The sequence below is a fragment of the Corticium candelabrum genome, chromosome 8 (assembly GCF_963422355.1).
Source record: "Corticium candelabrum chromosome 8, ooCorCand1.1, whole genome shotgun sequence".
In the NCBI taxonomy this organism is placed as follows: domain Eukaryota; kingdom Metazoa; phylum Porifera; class Homoscleromorpha; order Homosclerophorida; family Plakinidae; genus Corticium; species Corticium candelabrum.
Genome location: NC_085092.1, coordinates 4,543,938 through 4,568,970, shown reverse-complemented (window position 1 = coordinate 4,568,970; position 25,033 = coordinate 4,543,938). Strand labels below are relative to the sequence as shown.

At 40.8% G+C, this 25,033-nt stretch overlaps 3 protein-coding genes across 3 annotated transcripts in view; 1 reads left to right on the top strand and 2 right to left on the bottom strand.

The window, feature by feature from the left end:
- The window catches only part of LOC134183119 (uncharacterized), a 12,492-nt gene extending 4,290 nt beyond the window's left edge, over positions 1-8,202 (bottom strand). Inside the window, exons 1-11 of the mRNA XM_062650586.1 lie at positions 8,030-8,202; positions 7,909-7,971; positions 7,784-7,823; positions 7,162-7,232; positions 6,972-7,055; positions 6,782-6,845; positions 6,651-6,721; positions 4,421-4,551; positions 4,285-4,357; positions 4,136-4,216; positions 1,635-1,685 (exon numbers count right to left, since the gene is read on the bottom strand). Of these exons, the coding sequence (XP_062506570.1) occupies positions 1,635-1,685; positions 4,136-4,216; positions 4,285-4,357; positions 4,421-4,551; positions 6,651-6,721; positions 6,782-6,845; positions 6,972-7,055; positions 7,162-7,232; positions 7,784-7,823; positions 7,909-7,971; positions 8,030-8,197 (897 nt within the window). The 5' untranslated portion in view covers positions 8,198-8,202. The remainder of the gene's footprint in view (positions 1-1,634; positions 1,686-4,135; positions 4,217-4,284; positions 4,358-4,420; positions 4,552-6,650; positions 6,722-6,781; positions 6,846-6,971; positions 7,056-7,161; positions 7,233-7,783; positions 7,824-7,908; positions 7,972-8,029) is intronic.
- Positions 8,203-8,580: 378 nt separating this feature from the next.
- Positions 8,581-15,894, top strand: LOC134183109 (stromal membrane-associated protein 1-like). Its single transcript, XM_062650573.1, has 6 exons — positions 8,581-8,707; positions 8,779-8,912; positions 12,056-12,141; positions 12,201-12,303; positions 14,589-15,101; positions 15,600-15,894. The coding sequence occupies exons 1-6, from the start codon at positions 8,599-8,601 to the stop codon at positions 15,744-15,746; spliced, it is 1,092 nt and encodes a 363-aa protein (XP_062506557.1). The 5' UTR covers positions 8,581-8,598; the 3' UTR covers positions 15,747-15,894.
- A 533-nt stretch (positions 15,895-16,427) lies between these two features.
- LOC134183110 (solute carrier family 25 member 32-like) lies at positions 16,428-18,197 on the bottom strand. Its single transcript, XM_062650574.1, has one exon. It carries the CDS (start codon positions 17,827-17,829, stop codon positions 16,903-16,905), a length of 927 nt encoding a protein of 308 aa, XP_062506558.1. The 5' UTR covers positions 17,830-18,197; the 3' UTR covers positions 16,428-16,902.
- Between the last annotated feature and the right edge of the window lie 6,836 nt (positions 18,198-25,033).

The following is a 25,033-nucleotide window of genomic DNA, read 5'->3' as shown; positions in this document are numbered from 1 at the left end:
TGCCTGCCACCACAGCACCGTCAGTCGGTTGTCGTCAAGCTGTACGTTTGCAGCCCCTTGATAGCAATTTGCATTTCATTCCGACTGACGTCCAAATGTCTCAAAAGCAACCCATTCAAGATGTGCTTGGCAAGAATGTCGGGAACTGCAACATCACAGAACTGGAAAAGCACAGAATGATAGAAACGCCAACCAGTTCCCATGATGCAATCAATACGGCTACCAAACATAGTAGTTGTTGATTTAAATGGTAGAGTTGCAGATAGGGTCTTTCGAATTATGCCATAAAGTCAGGATAATTGAGGTTGTACTGTAGAAACCATGGAATTCACTGGTGGATTAAAGACGTAGGAAGATATCACTGACAGCCACGTTTTCGATGTTGATTTGCTTGCTTCCGTCACAAATAAAATTTTGGTTGGCAACTGCTCTCATGCATCAGTTCCATAAGCTGTGAATGTTCATTACAAGTGTACCTATCCATGATGTCTTCCTTGTCTTCGATCGTACAGCGAATTCTATGACTTCTATCCTATTTTGTAACCACACTGTACAAAGGCATATAATACCAAAATTTTCGAATACAAGGCCCGCTGTTGTATGCGAGGTAATACGGTAATCTATAAATTAACAAGTGCCCACATTTGCACAGATCAACAAATTGAAAACGTTACAGCAACTGAGTATTTCATCCCCTAGTCAAATGTAACATGACCCTTTACCACCGCATCATACTTCCAGATGAGACCCCACTGCATCATACTTCCGGATGTGACCCCCCTGCATGATACTTCCAGATGAGACCCCACTGCATCATACTTCCAGGTGAGACCCCATTGCATCACACTTCCAGATGAGACACCACTGCATCATACTTCCAGGTGAGACTCCAATGAATCATACTTCCGGATAAGACCCCGATGCATCATACTTCCAGGTGAGACCCCACTGCATCATACTTCAAAGTGGAACCCCACTGCATCACACTTCCGGATAAGACCCCACTGCATCATACATCCAGATGAGACCCAGAAGTATGACATGGCGAGAAAGAGTCTGACTCCACCAGATTTTACTCCTTGCAAACTGTTTAGCACACTACATCCACAGTAAAGCCTAGTTGACGATATCTGCTGGACAGAATCTGGTCCTCTCCGGCAAAGACATCACACCATGCCCTACTGCAGCCGGACCTAGGCAATTATGATGTAAAACATAAGAAATGTAGTACACTGTACATGTACAATAGAACCACGCCAATCCAAAAAGCTTTTTATCTTTGTCGCACTCAGCAGGTAGCTGTTTGGATCAGTAAATCAGTTCCAATCATACAAACTCTTAACTACAAAAATCATGCTTCATCCAATACTGTAGTGTCCCTTAATGAATTACAGTGTACAATGTTGCATTCAACTCAATCGTGAATGGCAATTTTGTTGTCTACAGTCCACATCTACCATACCCTTGTCCTCCTGTGTGTGACAGACGACATGCCTAATAAGCCTAAACTCACTGCAGCAGACTTCCTAACGACGTCTGGATTTGAGAATACATGCTGAATTGCATTCGAATTAGCAAATTCTATTGTATGGCATTGCTAATATCGTTAATTATTAGCACACAGAGACACGTACCAGATGAATGTATTGATTAGGAAAGACACCAGTCATCTCTTGTAGTAGTCCCTACATAGTGTAAACAACAACATGTAATACACAAATTTGAAAAATATAAATGCAATTGTTAACCATAAATAAATAAACATAAATAACTAGATAAAAATGCAAAGCATTCTTGGTGCGAGCCTCAGTGAGAACAGACAGACCCGAGACATAGTGATTTGTCATCGTGGAGAACATGCAAGGTATAGCGGTAACGTAATTTCTTTATAGTTTGGAGTCCCAGTCTGTTTGGATTCTCGTATATACAGTCTAGTCCCGTGGTGCGCAGCAATCAGTTGTGAACATCTTCCTCTCTTCATGTATCAGCTATTAAGAACAATATGTATGTAGAAATTTGAAGTAGACACAAAACCGATTCATGTACATGCACCTCCGCAACGCAGAACACAAACCACTTTGTGGTGTGTATGCTCACACAGTTCATAGATACTCTAGCAAAAGATCAAGCTACGAGTATTTTCATTCATAACCTGATGTGGATGCACACGTTTTGACATCTCAGAGAACATACTCGTCTAGATAAAGTTCCTACGTAAATATTGTAAAGCGACGTGTTCTCACACTTAGTTGCATTTTGGCCGCAGTTATCAAGCCATCTCTAGAAGCTCGAGCCTGTTTGCACATTGTCTTAGTAGTCCGGTGGGACTACCATGCATCAACCTGGAGATCTGTACAGCTATTACACTTACACCTGGATTGTGACATCACAAACCATCACATCTGTGATTGGCCCAAAATCAACGTTATTTCCAGCCAGTTGGTCGCATGTATGTACGTACGTACCATCACACACATCTCAACACAGTACAGTACACATAGGAAGGGTCTCGCCAAGGCTCGCCCCAATAACCATAAATAAATAAATAGTTGACTATAAAAAGTAAATTAACTACAAATAAAAACATGTAAATAAATAATTATTACCTACAAATAAAGAAAAAATTAACTATAATATATAATAGATAAATAAGTAAACAAATAATTAACTATACATAAAGAATAATTAGCTATAATATATAACAAATAAATTATTAACCATAAATAAGTAAATAATTAACTATAATATATAACAAATAAATAAATAAATTATTAACCATAAATAAATAAATAATTAACTATAATATATAATAAATAAATAAATAAATTATTAACCATAAATAAATAAATAAATAATTATAATATATAATAAATAAATAAATAAATAACTATAATATATAATAAATAAATAAATAACTAAATAACTATAATATATCATAAATAAATAAATAACTAACTATAATGTATAATAAATAAATAAATAATTAACTATACATAAAGAATAATTAACTCTAAAATATAATAAATAAATAATTATTAACCATAAGTAAATAAATAATTAATTATAATATATAATAAATAAATAAATAAATAAATAATTAACTATAATATATCATAAATAAATAAACAGATAAATAATTAACTAAAATAATAAATAAATAAATAAATAAATAAATAATTAACTATAATATATAATAAATAAATAAAAAATAATTAACTATACATAAAGAATAAATAACTATAATATATAAGTCAAGAAGTCTCTTCTATCATCTGCCTTGTCTCTGGGCCAAGCTTCCAGGCAATTTCACGAACAGTTATCTGTTCGTTTATGGCAGTATAATTCAAGACTGATTAGTGACTATCTACCTAATTATTATGACTTAGACTCTTTGTGCTTCCGTCCTTAGGGCGGATATGTGTTATCTGTATTATATACAAATATATATAAAAAAATATATTGTAAAAAAATAACTATAAATAAATAACTATAAATAACTAACTATAAATAAATAACTATAAATAACTAACTATAAATAACTATAAAACTAACTATAACTAACTAACTATAAATAAATAACTATAAATAAATAAGTATAAATAAAGAAAAATTAACTATAATATATAATAAATAATTAACTATAAAATAAATAAATTAAATAAATTAAAAACAATAAACATAAATAACAATGTAAACAACAAGATGCAAACCGTACCCAACAGTTCTTTATAATATCATGTCTGAAATGATCATCCCAGAGTAGAATATAACGAAAAATATTTGGTTGGACATTGTGATGTAGCAAACGAGGCTGACATGTCATTGTAAATTTTGGGCATTCCTTCTTATTTGATTTCACAAAATTTCTTGTAATTACCGACCTCAACATATTTGTTGCATCATATTCACTGTATTATATATAATATTTTGCTATCAAAAAATGAAACGCAAAATTTTGCTTGTTTGCTGCTGTTTTGTTGCATTGTTACTGAAAAGGATGAATAGGGTTTAACAGAGTAATGACATGAGCTGATCAAGAGATGAGTTCTTGACCAGTCACCGATGACCAACCGTTATATTCCACTCTGCCCCCTATAATCAAACCTCTACAACACAAAACGACACTCTTTATCACCTCAATGAGATCAAACGTAGCGTTCGTCGCTGGATTGAGCGGCTGAGTACAATCCGGTGCCGGACAGATCTCGGGATATCCCTACATCAACAACACAAGTTGATATCATTGATTCCAACCGCTACCGACACACACAACTAAACACATACCACACACCACGATGCAGCATGACCGGGCATGTCGAACTCGACCAACACCCAGATGCCTCTCTGTCTAGCATACCTAGCAATACAAACCATCCGATCACAACACGACTACGCAGTTTTCGTAGAAACCGATGCGTACTCAACGACATCCTTAGCATCGTCGATGGTGAAACGTTCCTGCCCCGTATACGCTCCGTCCCAAAGCTTTGGATACTTCACCGATTGCAACGGGAATGACTGCGAGTCGACGACATGCCAATGAAGGACATTCTAATGAAAACTATTATAAGATTAAAGTATCACATGATTGAGCTACATGCAGTTAGCATTATTGTACTCGCTTGATTATTACCCCACCTCATGGCTGGCCTGAGTCAAAGGTTAAGTATGGCATAGCGCCTTGAAACCTAAAGTTGTTAATAGACAAAACTAATTAATTTATTAGTCGAGCTTCAAACCTCCACCACTACCTAAATATAAAAACCTAATCTTGTATAGTATCTGAGACATCAAACCTTCAATACGTGGTCGACAAGCAAGCACAAGTTGAAGAATGTCAGAATTTCTACCGACACAATGCTAGCAAAGAGTCATTTGGAAAGCACAAAATTACTGCACTACCCTGCATTCGCTGCATGCGGGTGTAACAGCAGATTGGGTACGTCTGGATATTGAGAATGTCCTTACCAGATTTCCTGGGAGAATAAGTACAGCTCTCCAAAATTCAGTACGGTCTGTCTGTAGCAAGAAATCTGGTATGCCGTACTGAACATCCTAGAAAATCTGGTATGTGGTGCTAAATATCTTAGGAAATCTGGCAGTGGTGTCAGTTAGCATACGACTCTTTGGGCATGCACAATGATATGAACTAGCAACCGGACGATATTGTCAGAAGCATGTATGCAGCTGGTATACGTTTATGTCCCAGCATAAGTTGCTTGGCTGCTAAGTTTGATACAAACAACTCGCTGATAGTCGAACTGGCAAGTTTCATGATAGGTATACTCACTCACCGTCATATCGTACTAGATGCGGACTTGATTTCCTAGGCTAGACACACGAGTGCAGAGAATATTCGGTAGGATATTACGTACGGTTGTACCTAATATTCGCGTACACAAATTCCTACTACACTGGTATAAGCAAGTTTAACCAAAACTTAAATGAGGCAGTTCTGGTAACTAAACCGGCATGCCAGTGTAAGGTGAGTAAATGCTGGCATGATGGATGGTACTGGTAAAGGCAAGGCAATAGATATTAACATCCGCACACGTAATCCGTGATGGCAGAGCCGGATGGCACTTTCAATAGGCAGGAGAGAGATACGATTGCCGTGGAAGAGCATCAAACAAGCGTCAGAGGATGCAGTAGTCTAACACGTGGAAAAATCACATAGCATTGGAACAAAACTGCACATACTTTGAAGCAGTCGTTTGACCCACTTTTTGCTGCATGCTGGTACATCCCGGAGTATACTGGCACATATCAACACACCCTGGTCAACTTCGGCATAATGGGCATGCAGCAAAATGCGGAGTAATACGGTATAGCACTAATTAAAGGACTAAGAGGTGTGAGCCTTGGCCAAAGTTGGGGCTGGGGGTTTACTTAAGCACTGGGGTAATAATCAAGCGAGTACGGTATTTGCTTTATGTAGATTTGCTTCAAACATTACAATTTCTCTGTGAGTAAAAATCTCACTGCCGGTGATATAAACTTTAAGGCCACAACAGAGTAAACTTCAACAACAATGACAACAACAACATCAATAATGACAACAACAACAACACTGACAACAATGACAATGAAACAAGACTGACATAAACAACAACAATGACAACAACAACCATGATAATGAAAACAACACTAACAACAACAACAACAATGACAACAATAACTAACAACATCAACAATAACAATAATATCAACAATGATAACAACAACACTGACAACAACAATGACAATGAAAACAGCAATAACAACAATGAAAACAACAACAATAACTACAACTATAACTATAACAACAATAACAATAATCACAACAACTACAACATGACCACAACTATATCAATAACAGCAACAACAATTACAAACACAATAACAACAGTAACAACAACAATAACAACAACAATGACAACAACAATAACAATAACAGCAACAACAATTACAAACACAATAACAACAGTAACAACAACAATGACAACAACAATAACAACAACAATGACAACAACAATAACAATAACAGCAACAACAATAACAATAACAGGAACAACAATAACAAAAACAATACCAACAACAATGACAACAAAGACAATAACAACTTGTTGGAACAGAACATGCAGCCACAGCAGCAACAGTTTGCATTGTACCAATTTTGCATAAGCCATAGCATCTAGAACTTGCTTCACAGCACGTATCGGTTCAAAATGACGAGATGTGTCTATGAAAATTCAGAGTCAGATTTGATATTCTGTCAAGGAGTTCGATTATGGCAACTTACCGATCATTAGGCCTCGATACGGAAATCTGGGTTTATCGTTAATGTTCCACGGAGCATTGCTGATCTAGGAACACATAATTAGTGCAATTAGTGCCCTTAGTGTGTGTGTGTGTGTGTGTGTGTGTGTGTGTGTGTGTGTGTGTGTGTGTGTGTGTGTGTGTGCGCGTTGTACAGAAAACACTCAACCCACCTGATAAGCATCTGCAGTAAAGTTATACATTACCAACTGACTGAACGTCTCCAACCCATGAAGTGCACCATACACATTTGCTGCCTGAATTCAAACCAACAAATAATAATTAAATAATCAATTAATAAATACATTACCCAGTCCCACTACAGCCATATTCATAACCAAATTTATATACATTATGTCATACATGCAGTTCAGCTGATGCAGGAGATGTTTCAATCTTCAGCATGTACGACTCGTCCGTGTCCAAACCCAAATCTACGAAGTAGAGAGTTCAGTTAATTTGGTCAAACCCATAGTATTGATGTCCATGCTCTCACACACAAACACACATACTGTTTATTATAAGCATACATAGTGATACATACATTTTTTTGTTACAAGGACCCTTAGGGCCCAGGTTATGTGCAACATTAGAAAATTATCTGCAGCACAATATCACATTTTACATACACACACACACACACACACACACACACACACACACACACACACAGTAACACACACACACACACACAGTAACACACACACACACACACACACACACACACACACACACACACACACACACACAGTAACACACACACACACACACACGCACACACACACACACAGTAACACACACACACACACACACACACACACACACAACACACACACACACACACACACACACACACACACACACACACACACACACACACACACACACACACACACACACACACACACACACACACACACACATTCCAAAAATTAATTTAAAAAATAAAAGAAACTTTTGCACGTCTGCAGGCTGTCTAACTCACTTTCATCCGCAGAGTCGACAGTCACGGACAAGCTACCCAACTAAACAGCAACACAACATCACACATTACATCACACATCTACATTTACGCCACACACACACTTTTCACTATCCATAGGTACTCACCATTGTGCCGGTCGGCGAGCTCGTGTGCGAGAAAATCAAACTCTTGTACCTTTCAAACGCATTCTAAAGGCAAGAAAACACAGCTACGTGCCGTACCGTCTGTACAATCGTGTTTTCTTACGACTAGAGTCGATGATTTGCTGGATGAATTGAAAACGAAGTTTGAAGCCAGTGTGAGCGTTGTCTGACCCATATCAAATTGCATCGGTTGAGGAATGATGGGAGCCTGTGCTCCGGCAGCGAAATTAGCCGCTGAGATGAAGCAGAGGGCAAACAGAAAGGTGAACATGTCTAGCAGATTGTCACGTGAAGTACACCACGTGAGGTAACAAAGCATCCCGGATGTTAACAAATTTATACTCTGCTCTGCAACCCGTGCAATGATTATATAATTAATTAATTTGCTCTCATTACTTTATTTACAAACATACACACGCATACACAGAAGCATAAGTATATACGAAATAAATAATTACAATAAATTATTAATTTATTTAATTATTTATTATGTATTATAATATTTATTATATATTTTTATTATATTAGAATATTAATTAACGCTAGACATATTATATTTGTGTTTTAATCTTTAAAATATTTAATTTTAATTTGTTTGTAAAAATCCCGTATGTTTTGGGGCCGCACCCTAACCTCACGCGCGTGCGCAGCACCTAAAACTCGGCCACGTCGATGGCGTCGCGAAACAAGTCGTCTCGCTCTCAGGAAGGACAGAAGCAAGTTTTGGCCGAGCTTCTCAGAGACCCCGGCAACAAGATATGCGCCGACTGCCACGCGAAAGGTGAGCACTTCCTCCGAACGGAAACTTCCGTCGCTAAACCGACGCCGTTTGTCTCTCTGTGTCGTACAAAGGACCGCGCTGGGCGTCGTGGAACCTTGGAGTGTTTGTCTGTATACGTTGCGCTGGAATCCATCGAAATCTTGGCGTCCATATCAGCAGAGTGAAGTCGGTCAACCTCGACACGTGGACTGACGAGCAGATTGAGGTATATCAGGTGGTTGTTAGCGAGAATCGGGTTTGTATTGAGCCGTATGGGGCACACTGAATGGTGTGAGATGCGAGAGAGATCGGTTGGTAGGCATTGTCGATGTCTTGCCATATATGGTAGTGCCTTTGTGACGTCAGTGGATCCATTTGAATGGACGAATCCGGTAGAATGAAAGTGAATTGAGGATGCACTCGGATGCATCTAAGATTTCTCACTAAAGAGTGTGCTAGGAGGTGTCAGTATTTGATGGGTTTGTTCTGCTTTCCGTTGGCAATTTTATTTTTATTATTTGAAACTATCTGGGCTGATTGGTGTTCTTTGTCTGGTGTTGATCTACTGTATATTGTTTGCTTGTGATGTCCAAGGCAATAGAACTGTTAGGGTAATCTGGGGGCAACTCCATGAGTATTTAGGACACTCCTTTATGTTGCTATGTCATAGTACCAACCGAGACCGGGATTCGCTGGAGTGTACCAAGATTTGGCCCTCTGTTCCGGTGCCCCGGTCGTGACACGAAATGTCCCCCTTTGAACAGAGTCAGACAAATACAACCCAAGAGACTCGATAGCGTAGTTGAAGTCATACACACATACCGTCCTGATTTCAATTATCTTTCGAGTTATTTTCTGGTCTTTGGCTTAGTGGCTTTGGTTCTCTACAGTGCATGCACATTAGAGTAAGCGCGAACATTGATGAGAACTGCGAGGTCGTGCCTTCTGCATGTTTGTCACGAATCAATGTTGGAATCTGGTAGGAACAAGCTGTTAAAAGAGTCCGAGGGAGACTCTGAAACACCAGAGAAGACACTATCATACAGGGCGTGGTAGTTAGTACGTGGTGTTCCGGGAATGTATACTAAATTCAGGGAATTTGGGCTTCCAAGTCCCGAGGTTGCATGTCCAAAGGTTGGCAGGTATGCTACGTGTGTGATTGTAGTCGCTTGATTTTATTAGCATGTGAAGCAGTAGTAGCCTTATGCCAATCAGTTGAGCACGTGGCCAGCCATCTCTGAAATCTTAATCATTCTTGAGATAATTCAGGACTTTCATCAGCACTGCTGATCATGTGGGTGGGGTAACTTCGTGAACAGAGTTTATTCTGGCAACTACGACTTAGGAATGGTTGTAACTATTGCTTCCTTGGGTACGTTTCTGTATTACATCTATTTGTGGTAGTAAGGTATAAGACAGTCCTACTAAAGTCTGTTCGATTGCTGAAGAGGACGTGGGAACTGCGGTTAATTGATAAGGAATCGAAGAGCAGAGATGGGCGTTGTTAATTCCAGCTAGTGAAATAAACGGTTCTTGTGTAGCTATGAACTTAGGTTCAAAGGTTCAGACAATGCTTTGACTATATAGGCTTGGTAGCTGCAGCTGTTTTACTTATCAATCCATAGTTCAAAGTATGTCCCTGTCAGCTTTCAAGTAGTGGGTGTTATAGTGGTTGCTTTGAAGTTATCAGACACATGGTGTAAATGCAAGAGGAGGGCAGGACCAAGCGCGTGTCATACAGGAAGCTACTAATTGTGTCATAATAAAGAACCAACACAGTATTCGTTAACTCATCTGGAAACTCCTGAGCTTTCCAATGATGTTGGAATCAACCTGCTAGGACATCCGCTTCAGGAGATATGGTTTTCCCTCACATCTTCTCCATTAATCAAACAGACTAGATCTTTTGCTGTACCTTAGCAAGTTGATTGCTACTTGAATGGACATCTGGAACTCATAGTCCTACATTAAGTACTGTAACAGTAGAATAATCCTAAACTGGAGGTAAGACGCTTTGTGCTGGAACAGGGTTAGTAGAGTCGAATATAAAGCAAATGTATATAAGCAAATGTTTGGGGCAGACATCGTGCTCTGACAAGAGGTTGACCTGACATTTTAAATTTTGGGCATTCAGTCTTATTTATTTCACAATCCTTTCTTGTAATTATCAACATCAACATTTAGTTTCTTTCGTTACTTGTTGCATCATATTCACCACTGTAGTTAGTTGCTATCAAATTATAACTGTTGCAGTATTACAGTATTGTCACTTATGCATTCATGCACCTGGGTATCATCAACTCTATGATTAGATTTTGCCTGCTACTTCGGTCAGTTGTGTAGACTTTTGGGTTGCTCATTGATTCCCTACCATCCACGCAATAGCTAATGCACTTTCACCAATCATGCAGGTGTGTCCGATCAAAGCAAAATTGTGGTCAGTCATGAACACCAGTTGGTCAGTCAATGACCGATGACTGACCGTTCTATTCCATTCTGTTTATGAATGATTATTGATATTCATAGAGTTGCCCCAGTTACAGAGTTACCCCGGATAACCCTAATTTTTGTGAGTGTAACGCCATTTGTTTACTTTTGAGTCTGTCAGTATAAGAGCATGGCAATCTTATTTACATAGAACTAATTTACAATTGTGGTGGTCACGTGATGTGCGATGATACTTGAGACAAAGTAGATACTTACAACCACTTGTGGGTCACGTTTATGTGTATACATGTACCCTAAGTCTTAATACTGGCAGACACGGGTGTGTTGACCTGTTTATTGAAAGGCTGTGCACACGAGGAATGCGAAGGACTTAATGATGTGTGTAACCCACAAAATCGTAGGTGTCCCATTTTCTTGATCTTGTAGCGTCGCGTCTATTTTAAGATTAAGAATTAGCAATCACTGAAGGTGGCATGGCATCACATACGACACACAGAAAGCTTTCCTGGCTGCAACGGCTTTCATGAAGTATGAAGATACACTGTATGTGTAGTATTTGTTTTATGAACCGGTATCTCTATATTGTCTGTCTATGTCGTAGTCGAGTGTATGTGTCAAACGATGGAGACTGTAGATACGTTTGACATGTTTTGTTCTACAAACAAGACGTTTGCATTGTGTACTGTGTATAGGTGTTATGATGTGATGTGTGCCCTCAGTGCGGTCGATCTGTATTAGCATGTCTACATTTAGCTGGACGTATAGTATGTATGTATGGGATGGAGGGTAGGATACATGAAGAATGGCTGTACAACTAATCTGGGATAAATTTTCTTTAATTAACAATTATAATGAATTAATTAATTGTTGGTTGGCAGTTGATAAATGATCGTCTATTTGTGTTGTGTGTCTCTCTTACAGAGCATTTCGTCTCTGGGAAATAGCAAGGTCAATTCTAAATACGAGTCTGGTCTTCCAAGTAGCTTTTCTCGACCAATCGATGACTAGTGAGATGATGCATTTACACGGCTACCCACTGTGTTGCTTTTATGCTTATGTTGTGTAGTTCTGCTGAGTCGTTCATTAGGGCGAAATACGAGCATAAGAAGTATTGTCGTCGTATGTCATCACCTCTCAATGAAAACAAAAGAAGCACGTCTCCCGAAAAGGTACACATTACTTGTCCTGATTATGACAACTTGCATAGCAGAGTGGAGCAAGATTGTGCTGTTTTAAGATGTGTTTGTTTGTGTGTGTGTGTGTGTGTGTGTGTGTGTGTGTGTGTGTGTGTGTGTGTGTGTGTGTGTGTCTGTGTGTGTGTGTGTCTGTGTGTGTCTGTGTTTGTGTCTGTGTCTGTGTGTGTCTGTGTCTGTGTGTAAAAGTGATTTCTCTTGAACAGTTGAACGTATCATTATTGTAAGAGTTTGAAATGGGCACTCTTATTGAACCTACCTTTGTGAGAAAGGAATTGGCAAAAATTGGTTGTGTGATGCCATCGTAGAGAACTTATAGTTGTCTTCTGCACGGAAGCGACACTGTCAAGATTTCAGCCTCGGATAGGTAGCGTCTGTTGTGCCCCTGCAGACTTGATTTCAGGAAGAAAATATTTTTAGGTTCTCATAGATGAGGAATTGTTGGCAAGTGAGATTTCACCCATAGTTACAATCCTTTATCTGCCATGTTTTGATCTTTCTCGTGCCTTGAGTGCCCGAGTGGCGATATCGTCACACATCGACTAGGTCATTGCTCATCGATTTGAAACGTTGTATGGGTTTTGCAAATATAGAGCAGACATAGCATCTGTTTTCGAGATCAAACAGTTTCTACAGCAAACACAAGCCATCTACAAGACGCAAGTGGTAGCAGAGAGTCTTTGGTGTACTCTATTTCATATCAAGATAGAAGACATTGAGGTGCACGACAAGAGTCAGGTCATCGCCGCAAGTGCAAAGCAAGTGTTAGAAAGAGCAGTAAACTGAAGCAAGACACCTACGCTAAGCTTTGATGACTGATCCAAGCAATTGCCACAATTTCTGCAAAGTTTCTGTCTGTATGAGCACAGTAGAATACATCGGACTTTCTGACGATCTCTAATGCTCCAACACACTCTCTGGTACGCACCATTGAGTTGCATCTAGCTGTGTTCTGAAATGCTTGCAATCAACTCCACTCCTTGGAAAAAGCAGTTGTCTGCGTTTGAGAATATAACTACTGCTCCTTCATCAGTAGACGTGTTAGACCGCATTTTATCGTGATCAAACAAGGTCCCGTCTTGGGAGTCCTTGATGTGGGTTTGTGTGAAGTGTGATGTGCACAAGTCTTGACGGTGTCACTTTAAGGTTTATGATTTGGAGTCCTGGTTTATGCTTGTATATCTTTGTACTACCTGCATAATATTTGTACTAAGCAAAGATGGGACGGTGCTAAAATTTTATATTGCAGTCGGTCATCGTTTCAAAGGTTACTAAGATAATCGTGAAACAGATTGATAAACGAAGATAGTTAGCTCGCTATGTCACCTCACATAGAAGGGCATACTGTCATAGTGTGAAGTTTAGCAGCCAGTCCTTGTATACATCGAAGATATGACAACTCCATGCCTTTACAGACAAGTGAATAACTGCAACATCTGTTGCCCACGCGTAGGTGCTCTGATCCTACTCAAACTACTCGCACAACTCTAGCGATGTACCTGAAATGTACTGTATCACCAGTTGTTTACGAGAAATCTAGCATATACGATCAATGTGTTATCAATTTCTGTTTTATCATCTTCATCATTGTCTTCATGATTGGTTAGTCTTATATGGCATTCTTCTAAAAGTTACAATGAAGGCCTTCTATAGTCTTCCTTGTACACCAAGGTATCAATGTCTGACTTGTCTGTGAGTCGCATGGATTTTTTTGACATATTTGCTGTTGTAGTTGTTTCGGTCTGTCTGTTTGTCTGTCTGTCTGTCAACTAACGTTTATTTCAAACGTACATCTATAATACAATGCTAGCAAGGTAACTATATGAAGTTCTATAACTATGAGAGTTTACTAGGACTAGATTTTAAAAACAAACAAACATGTAACACTTAAAAGAGAACAATGCAGTCTGTCTGTCTGTCTGTCTGTTAATTTATGTATTGAAACACAAACTCTATGTTACATTTCTAACACTAAATGCAAACAAGTTACTGAGTTCAGCTGTAGTTGAATGCAAGCTACTTTGTAGTCTGTCTGTCCATCTGTCTGTCTGTTTGTCTCTGTCTGTTTATCTGTTTTTGTGTTTATCTGTTTTTGTGTTTATCTGTTTGTCTGTCTGTTTGTTTATTTGTTTTTCTGTGTTTGTTTGCTTGTCTTTCTGTTCGTCTCATTAGTTTAGTAATCTCTTTTACCATACTTTCTTCTAATTTCTGTTTAGACCTTAAAGGTAAACACTGATGTTTGCTGTTATGTCTAACATTAGGCCATACCCAAAAGAACAAAGGAAGAAAAATCTGCCAAATCTCTTTCCGTTCCTGCTTCAGCACCACGAAAGGTTGCTTCTGCGCCTATTCTGGCGGACAGCAAAGGAAATCCTGTTGTAGCAGGATCGAGCCCTCGATTACGTCCACGTACTAGTCACCCTCCGGTCACTTCCCCTCAAGCTCACCCTCCCACTCGTTCTACTTTTTCATCTCAGAAACCGTCGATCGATTTACTCTCGATCGACGACACACCATTAGCAATGCCGTCTGCTAGCAGCTCATTGCAGCCCGACACGATGACATTCCAACAGAGCATTGCTAAGAAAGACAGCATAATGTCGCTCTACAGCGTGCAGCATCAACAGCAGCAATATCCGGGCTTTGTCGGATACCAGCAGCAGACTGGAACGTCGCCAGGCATGCCGTCGACCGGAATGCCGAGCCCGTATCCGAGCATGTACCAGCAACAGGTGCAGTATCAACAACAGCTTCAGTTTCAGCAGCAGATGCATGTAAGCTAGAGCACACAGTCGACGCACGGGTGTCCAAGGCTGGTGTCTTGATATTGCATCCTGGTGCCCAACGAAAATGACACGCCCACGTGGACAAGACTGGTTTAAGGCTACCTACCTACTTACTTACGTAGTACATGGAGACATACTGTGTACATACATACATTTATACATATACATACATACGTAGATACTCATGCATGTATGTATGTATCATCATACATACATGCATGCTTGCAGACAGACAGACATGTAGGCACACAGACACACGATTGATATGGTGATGCCTTGTCTTCACGGAATCACCGCTCTTCAGTCACAGTCATGACGTCACCATCTGCTTGAGTGGTTTCAAGCCTTGGTGCGAAATCTTTTCTTGCTTGATGTCCAAGACCAGCCTCTGGTGCCACCTGTGGTACCATAGCACCAGTTGGCCACCTCTGCGATGTCGACTGTATTGGATCGGGTTAAATATTTTTTCGTGTGTGTGTCTGTCAGGTTCAGCAAGTACAGGAGCAGATGACCAAGCTGAAGATCCAGCAACAGCATCAGCTGCAGGTCGAGCAGGGCTCCCTGTTGAGCGACTGGTCTAGTCCTCGTCCGGCGATGGCCGGCCAAACTATGAATAATCAACTGTGGCAATAGTAGCGTTTTGTTCTTGGCATAGAAGCGTGTGGTTTGCGAGTGTACAGTTGCGATCGTCCTGTTTGCAGTTTGTATTGGTATACAGAGGAATTGGTGTTTTGTGTGATTTTCTATCTATTAATTAAACTGTGGAAATGATGGTACTGTACATCGAGTTTTCCTCAATAGATTAGTATAGTGTGATACGTAATCAATTCCTGGTACGCATAGCAAGGCATGTGAGGATATCCGGGTCCTTGAAAATACGCTTACCTTTGTTTGCTCGTGTGTACAGGTATACGCGCGTCGAATAGCTGCCACGTTAGATACACCTGTTTCCTACAACGACGGCTTCAAGTGACGACATCCAACGGGAATGTCGAGACGAGGCTTAACTTGGTAGATACTGGGAACCGATTATACGGGTGAGTAGGTAACTGCACGTGACTTTCAAGTTTCTGCGGCCCGGATATATATCTTTAAACGGGACAGTCTAACTCGCTGCTAATTTCCCGCGACGAAACCCTCGGTTACAAATTTTAGTACATAACATCAGGTTTCTAACTTTCCGTGCGCCAAAAGTAGTTTTGTACAGTAGATCTTTCACGTACCCCTTCGGGGGGGGGGGGGTGTAACTGCCAACCTAGCAGTGGCAAAATTAATAGTCTTTGAAAATAATAGTCTTTGAAATACTGTCTGTAGTCTTGCATTGATATTAATATGAATTTATGGTTAGCGGATTTAGAAAATTAAATTTGCTTTATGGTATCACAGCAGAAAAGGTCTGTTTTAATTAACAAACTTGGAAAGCTGTTGTGTAGCTGTACATCAAGTGGTTTTTTGCTCATAGAAATCAATGCACATGATGGGTAGCCTAAGTATCTATGGCTGATCACATACCCGGTGTACATACAGCAAAGATACTAAACCAATTGAAAACAACATTGTCGTCTGTAGACCCACTTCAGTCTGTTATTCACCTTGAACTCGTGATGTTCGTACTCTAATAGCAATAGTGAGTAATAACAAATCATTGATAATAGTTGATTGACTCGATTGAAATTACTCGACCAATGAACAGTGACGCTCACCAACAACACCAGAGCTGCACCCAACAACGTGCAATGCAACGACCGAGGACAGACATAATACGCACACAAAACAAATCGATTCGTTCTCAAGCGTTCAACTCAAACAGAAATCTCGACACGTTCTCATATACTACAAACGTTATAGAGCAGGCCGGTGTCACTCGAAGCAAATTCGGTTTCAGCCCTTTATAAAATCCAGACAGCCCTTCGTACTTTGCTATCCTCACTACAATATCCCATATCCCTCGGTGCCTGAAATACACATCTTGCAATCTCGACCGAACAACCTGATATGGATATGTGACCATGACTGCAAACATTTTCGAGCCGGCGGCAAATAGAATATACTCTGAATTGGTAAGTTTAAAATTGATATCTCTGAGTCGTCCAATATTATACCGACTCTTCATTTGTTCATATGCCATAAACTGGAGAGCTCCGTGGGTCGTTCCAACGAGCCCTGGAACGTAGCCATGATATAGTCCTCTCACTCCTTCATTTCGATAAATCTTTTTTAAACCGTCTAGAATTCCCGAACAAAATTTTTCCGACGACATAAATGTGTTCTTCCTCGATGCCTGTAAGCACATCCGGGTCTTGACGACAAATAGAGGATTAGTGAGCGACAGGGTCCCGACTCCGGTCACGCAACCGGCAAGTAGACTGAATCCAACACTCAAGGGCGTTTGATCATTTTCTTGAAGAAAAGATTTGATTGTGTTGAATCCAAGAAAGTAGAGTCCCCAGGCCGAGCTGACGGCCGCGACGTTCGGACTCGCGCCCTGCCACAGCCCTGCGAGGCCGCCGTCTCTCAGTATGGACGCGAAAGCGTGTGCGAGTCCCGAATAGGAAAGTCGAGCCGATGTATGACCGTCGTGCACCTGGAATCGCACTTTGACGAGGTCAAGTGGTTGTAGTGCCAACGTCGAGACTGCGCCTCCGACGACTCCGGCGACGAACCGCTCGTAACGGAAATGTGAAAGAATACTTCGATTTTTGGCCTCCTCTGGCATTCTGGTAAGGAAGTAGCAATCAGCTGAACTGTACAACGTGTAGTGTTCTTGCTACATACTAGAGATTCACATCCGGGCCTTCGACAACAACTCGTCATACGTCGTGTCTCTTTCTTCTGTATTATTGGTTGTCGTCGTCAGCTCAGTACATCGGTGTACCAGAGGTGCAGTTACAAGTGGTCAGAAGAGCGGACACAGCACAATTTGCATGGCTGCGCGAGGACGCTGGACACACAAGTCCCTTTAGGTGATTTATTTTTAGTTGGGTATTCTTTAATCGCGACAGTTAATATAAATGTTATAATTATAATTTTTTATTATTATTCATAAAACTCAATAAAATATGGACATTTTTATTACGATTTGTGATGAAGTTTGATGTTAGTAGGCTCTGGAATTGGAGACGCATTGGTGTGTTGACTTCTCTGTACAGGGCCGCCGGACCAGTTTTCAAAATGTGTGCTTCCACCAGAGGCTGTTTGCCGCAAACTTCCGGTCTAATGATATAGCTAATTAAATAATTAATATATTTCTTTTTATCAGCAGCCCAGTTCATGCTTATGACGTAATTTAAAAGAGAAATAAGATGTGGACACAAACGGGATGCGGTCCGAGGCCTGATACCCAGATATTGTCGGTGTGACAGTTTCTGTCATGGCTTCGAATTTCCTTGCAATGTCTCTTGCGAATGATGACGTAAATAGCCACGCCCTTTAGCTTGCGTTAGGCCGTACCAGTGTTTGTTTGCTTCAGGCTTCCGTTGTAGTACACGTATAATGCTGGGAATTTCCTGGACAAATGATGTCAAACACATTTGGTGCTGTACATCTAAGACAGCACTGCAGGTTGTCTTCTCCTCATGTCAATGTGTGTTTGTGTGTGTGTGTGTGTGTGTGTGTGTGTGTGTGTGTGTGTGTGTGTGTGTGTGTGTGTGTGTGTGTGTGTGTGTGTGTGTGTGTGTATCTGTGTGTGTGTGTGTGTGTGTGTGTGTGTCTGTGTGTGTGTGTGTGTGTGTGTGTGTGTGTGTGTGTGTCTGTGTGTGTGTGTGTCTGTGTGTGTCTGTGTGTGTCTGTCTGTGTCTGTGTCTGTGTCTGTGTGTGCGTGTGTGTCTGTGTGTGCATGTGTCTGTGTGTGCCCATGTTCTCGACAATTTGTCATTTATCTTTATTAGATAATTTGCTAGCGTAACCTATTGTTGCTACTCTTCTAAGTTTAAAGCTTGTGCTCAGAGTTGTAAAGCTTGTGCTCTGGCTTGTGCTTTTGCCTTAGACGGTAATATATAAATAGAACGGATGTTAAATAATCACAAGAGTTCTAAATGTATAGTGCAAGTTGAGATATCATTAAATGAAGAAACACAAAGAGGATATGTTTGTGTAATGAAACTCACCGGCCGTACTAGACTTTACTCACAAAACGACGCCTAGAGACGAGTATTCAGCCCATTCGCGAACAGTCTAGATTCGCAAACCGTCTGGCTCGCGTTCCGGTACTGTCTGACAGTTCACGAATCGTCTAGCCCGTATAAGAATTCGTAAATGGTCTAGCCCATTCGCGAACGGTCTGGATTCGCATTTGGTCCGTATCAATATACGCTGTAAAGTTACCTTACCTTCGCAGTGTTGAAATTACACTACAAGCTTTTTAGTGTCTTTTCTACTCGAAGGCTATAAGCACGAGGCACAGAGACGGTACCCCTCGTTGCACAACCTAGGGTCGGTTCACAGATCTCATTTACCAAACGTAACATAATGTAACGTAACCTATAAATGTTATTCACAGAATACGTTCGTTCAACGTCGTTATCGAGGGCGTCACTTGAGTGTGAAAAGTTAGGGGGCTCATCAATAAGGTGGAACATGTGACGTCATAGAGAAGGCATAACATGTCAAAACTAAGATGTTTTAGGAGTGCTTGATTCTCACAATCCAATATTAAATACAATAATAATTTTAATGAACCACACCCTCAAACAGTGGAAGGCAGCGCTAACGCTATCACAGAGTACACAGAGTGCGTGACGCCGTCAGTTTGTGTCTAGTTTTGCCTACTCTGACCTTTGGTCGCGTGACTCTCTTGCATGTCTGGATTAGCTCGCCGATTGGTTAAAGAAAGTACGTGCTGAGTTTCTCAAACCCTTTTGGTCAAACGTTCCGTTCCGTTACTTCTGACCACCCTATTCCAACGTAACGTGACGTAACGTAACGTAACGTAGCATATCTTAACGTAACGTTGAAGGATCTAGAGTCTAGTTGTGCTCTGATATCTCTTTTTCTCTTCTGTATATCTTTCTTTACTGCCTATGGGCACTGTACCTGTATTGGTGCAAGAATATATAACTATACATACATAAAGTAATAGTCGTACGTGGGGTCTGTCAATTAAGCTTGACTGCATGCTGCCAAGCTAGGTCTGCATGTCTTCCACTGCCTGAGGAGTTCATGATTTGTTGAGGCATGGTGTCTATGCTGAAAGAGCCATACAATAGATTGCTGGTCAAGAGGCAGATACCGATGAACCCAAGAGATACCGGTATGAGAAACATCGTGTATACGAGAAAGCATTCACCAAGTCCACCTCTGGTGTACATGCATGGTACGGTAGAGTGCCAGAGCGGTCAGTCTACGGAGACGGTTTGATGTCTGTGTTGTCTTGTTGTACGGTAGGGTAGTCTTTCATGCTTCGTTCTGCGCGGTCTGTTAGAGCGGAAATTCATGAAGTAATTTCTATCATTTCACCTCCATGCATGTGTTGATAGGGATAAGTGCCATTGCTCTCAGAGATTGTGCACAATCGTGTCGTACATGCAGAGTGACTGATTCATTGCCAGGATGTTGTAGCATTACAGACGTCTGCGAAGTCAGTGGTACCGGTACCAGTAGCATGCGTGACATGCACGTGACGACAAGTATACTAACAATTAATTTGTCAGCGTTGGAAACGCGATGCCAAATACATGTGTTGGTGGTAGAGCCCCGTTGTGTATATAGTGTAAGCGTCTTCGGTCTCTATTTCGTGCTAGAAATTGAACTGACCGAATTGGCAGTGTGTCTTCAAGTTTCATGTTTATAGACATGGAAATTTGCAGTTTCCACGCGAAGACTAGCATTTCCTTCTTGCTTGTGTTGTATCTCCTGATGGTCATTAGGTTAATAAGGATCTATGTTGCGTTAGCTAGAGAGATCGAAACATGACAATTAAAACTGGTGGTGATCGAGTTTGAAGTGGCAGACGTTGAACTATAGCTACCGCTATTTAATCTGGTGTGTCAATAGTAACACTGACGACCCCTGGCGGTTGGCCTTCATAGAGACTAATTGGTGTGTTGTGTGTAATTTGCGGAATTCCATAAACAAATGACGTCAAACATGTTTGTCGTGTGCATAGTACACTGCGCTGTACGTGGAAAACAGCTGGTTGTCCTCTCGTAGTTTCAACTTGCAGATATGTGTGTCATTACTTTCGCTGTGCGATTGGAGTCTCTTTCAGTGTCTGTAAAATAAATTTCAACAGACGGCACGAGGGAATGACAAGAGATCGGAATAGAAGGCTCTCGTGTAAGTGCGGCTGAGGGTGTACATATAGACGAAGGTTGTGTTTATAAACAATGCAGCCTGTATAATGTGCGCTGTCACGTGGTCTAAACTATCACGTGCAGAACTAATTTAGCAATTTGAAACGGCCGTGTGCGGTACAATACGTTGAAATTGCGGGAATCTGCCTCTTGCTTGTGCAGAACATACCAAATATGGGTTGTCTAGTTGTAATTGGACAAGGAAACAATTTGGTGACGCGAATGTCTAGCTCTAGTGCCAATTACCGTTGTCTATGTCTGAGAGTGAACGTCACGTGTGGGATGAGTCAAAGAACGGTCAAGACGGTATACAGCATGGACATCTCATGTCAGTTGCCTAGATAAGATTAGGTTCCTTCAACACTGCTTGTAGACATTTGGCTTGTTGTGATCACAATGACTGTAACTCAGTTGATCGTGGTTTTCTCGTCTCTGATGCTTACTGTTTGTGTCGCACACGTTACCTTGCACAAAGTGAAAGACCGCGATAGTGACGACGGCCTCTCTGTTGCGCAAGTTACCGTTCATGTTTCTCTTGAAGGAAATTCAACCGCGTCAAGAAACACGTTAGCGATAAAAGGAGAGAAAGGAGACCGTGGAAAAGCAGGTCCATCTGGAAGACCAGCACCAGAGAACAAGTGCAGCTGTAATTGCTGTCTACGTTTAGAAGAAACTATTGAATCTGACTCAAACTGTGGAGCAATTTCGACAACAATTTTCAAAGTCAAGTGAGAAGAGAAACAGAAGTTAAAGCAGTGGTCAAGAGGCTAAAAACTAGGCAAGACAGCAAGTGGTGTTTACACTCTGGATATGGGTGATGGTTAGGATCCTTTTCAAGTGTACTGTGATATGTGGACTGACGGTGGTGGATGGGCTGTGTTTCAGAGACGCCAAGATGGCTCGATTGAATTTACCGCGGCTGGTCTGAATACCAAAAGGGATTTGGAGACTTGACTGAAGAGTTCTGGTTGGGACAAACTACACAGACTGACGAAGCAAGCACAACTTCTAAGAGTAGATCTAATGGACTTTTATGGCAATCGAGTATATGCTAAATTCAAAGGATTTCAGATAGGTCACGACCAGAGCAAGTACGTAATGACCTACACTTCATACAGTGGAAACGGGGTGATGCCTTTAAATATCATAAAGGGAGAAAATTTTCTACTAGAGACAATGACAATGATGGGACTGAGTCTACACATTGCGCTAGGGATTCCAAAGGAGCGTGGTGGCACAAGGCGTGTTACTCATCTAACTTGAACGGTCTCTACATGAAACATTCAACTGCTTCAGTCACTACAGGAATCCTTTGGAATAGCAATAGTTCTTTACAGTTTTCTGAAATGAAAAATACGTATTGACTTGTGAGTGACATTTTCGACAACAGTCTATTACTCCGACTCTCCCTAGACTAGACACGTTGACTCTAAAGTCACAATCATGTTGTAGCAGAAGGATTGTAGAAATATGTAAATGTAGCCTAGAGTGTCACGCTTCGCTTCGACAAAAACTTGCACAGAAAGGAGACAAAAGGCTTACTTGTTTAGTAAATATATGTCTTTATTGAATGTAACTTAGTTGGATTGAATCCACCTCTGCAATTTAGGCGGGGACGCGGCTCTGGGACTGGTACCTGCCTCGAAATTAATCTCGCGTAGCCAGACATTAACCCCGCCCTCAAAATACTTTAGTCTAATGCATATTCTGAAGCTCGTAGGAGCAGTTCTAAAACTCATTAGTGGCAGTATTTGAACACGTCACATCTGCACGTGACAGGAAGTACGGAGGCTTTGCTTTGGTGCTCTACTTTTCACATGCTCTACGTTAAACGTTTGCTGCCTCCAAAGGCGTCACCGTCGTCTCCGTCCGTCATCGTCAAATGGGCTTTCGGCGTCCTCCATGTGTGGCGCTGCTGCATGCATCCACCTTACCAGAGAATCCCCATGCATCTTAAGGTTAGATCCCGAATATGTTACACTAGCGCGTGGTACACATGACTCACAAATACTAAGGCGAAAACAGCTTTGCCCTAACATCTTCACTAATCTCAATTACTCTAACTGTGATTATATTTGGCTCTCTCAATTTCAAACTCTCAAAGCCATGAAACTCTCTGTCCACGAGGGCCACGCCCCAAACTATCTTCTAAGTGGGCTTTTCGCGGGTTGTTACACGTGGACAAGGAGAGCAATTTCCGCACGTTTCCGTTTGCACATAGTGCCTCGGAGCTTGAAGTACTAGACGCTAGTGTATGTGTTTTAGCACACTAGCTAAAACTACAAGCCAGACTCGAAACACAGCCTGTAATCGTGAGAAATGTGTTTCACAGTGAGACCGTGTGAGATCGTCTCAAATAGTTGATTTGAGTTAGAGAAGTATGTTAGCCTAGTGGCGGTGCATATATATGGCATGCCTTATTATATGCACCGCCAGAAGAGAACAGACATGTTCTAGTAACTCTAAGGCTTGTCCTGGTGACATTTTTCATTCTGACTTTGTTGATGGCCGGCCTGCTTTCTTTGACGTAATGCTTCGTAACACTGTCCAAGCTAAGTACGTATTTGAAGCTGCAGAAATTGTTGGAGCCGCTGCAAGGCCAAGAGAATTGGAAAAGGATTACGAACATGAGCAATCGGTAATATAATGTGGAGGACTGCTCTACCCTCTGGCGCTGGAATCTTTTGGCTTTGGGGCTCAAGCAAGTCTTCAGACGTTGAGAACTATTGCAGCCAAAACTACGACCTATAATGGTATCGATTTACAGCAAGCATTTTCCAACCTTTTGCAACAGCTCTCTGTTCGATTGTGTCAACACAATACTGGAATGATAATTGGTAGATATTTACTAGAAACTGAGTTTGATGTGTAGGATTTGACTACATATGTAGAATAATTGGAGTTTTGTTTTGTTAGGGATGGTATATATATATATATATATACATACATACATACATATAATCTGATGGACGACAACTTCAAGATTGCAATTATGTATTTATGTTAGCTGAGTAATTAGAGCCACGTCCACTCGTGTGTAAATTCGTGGTTTCCGCCAAACGAAGGCATCGCGTTGGTTGACGAACACTTGAGCTGCAGCGTACCGCCGTGCAAGTGTAGTCAGTGACACAAAACGTATGTCTTGCCAAACATTTATTCTTTCTTGCGAGAAGACAGCTTACGATCTATGCTGCAGCGTTATTTCAACGTGTCAAGCCTTTGCTAACACATGAAATAGTTTAACCTGAGCTCGTTTGTCTATATCGACTGCAAATATACCGTATACTACATCAACTATTTGGAAATAATAATCATAATAATATATACCATTGCTGTTCTAGAGCGTTCTTTGCATGGGCCCATAATTTCGGCAACCCTGTAAACTTCGACCGGCATTACTGCTGTAACCAAACACGTCAGTGCGATAAGTCTGGTACTAGGTTATAGCTATACAGTGCTATACCAGAGCCATATACGGTTCTGGCTACTACTCGAACAGAAGTTGCTCTAGGTATGGTATATATCCATCTATGCTTATATATGTAACTTTGAATCTTTCATAGCTGCACTAGAAATTTGACCAAGATTGATTACTACTGGTGATTACTTGTTGTGTGCTGATAGCATGCA

Bases quoted from the DNA above. Each gene is read 5' to 3' on its own strand.
- LOC134183109 (XM_062650573.1), top strand. From the start codon at position 8,599: ATGGCGTCGCGAAACAAGTCGTCTCGCTCTCAGGAAGGACAGAAGCAA. The intron at 12,142-12,200 runs GTGAGATGATGC...TATGTTGTGTAG, and splicing joins TCTCGACCAATCGATGACTA to TTCTGCTGAGTCGTTCATTA. The intron at 15,102-15,599 runs GTAAGCTAGAGC...TGTGTCTGTCAG, and splicing joins AGTTTCAGCAGCAGATGCAT to GTTCAGCAAGTACAGGAGCA.
- LOC134183110 (XM_062650574.1), bottom strand. From the start codon at position 17,829: ATGCCAGAGGAGGCCAAAAATCGAAGTATTCTTTCACATTTCCGTTAC.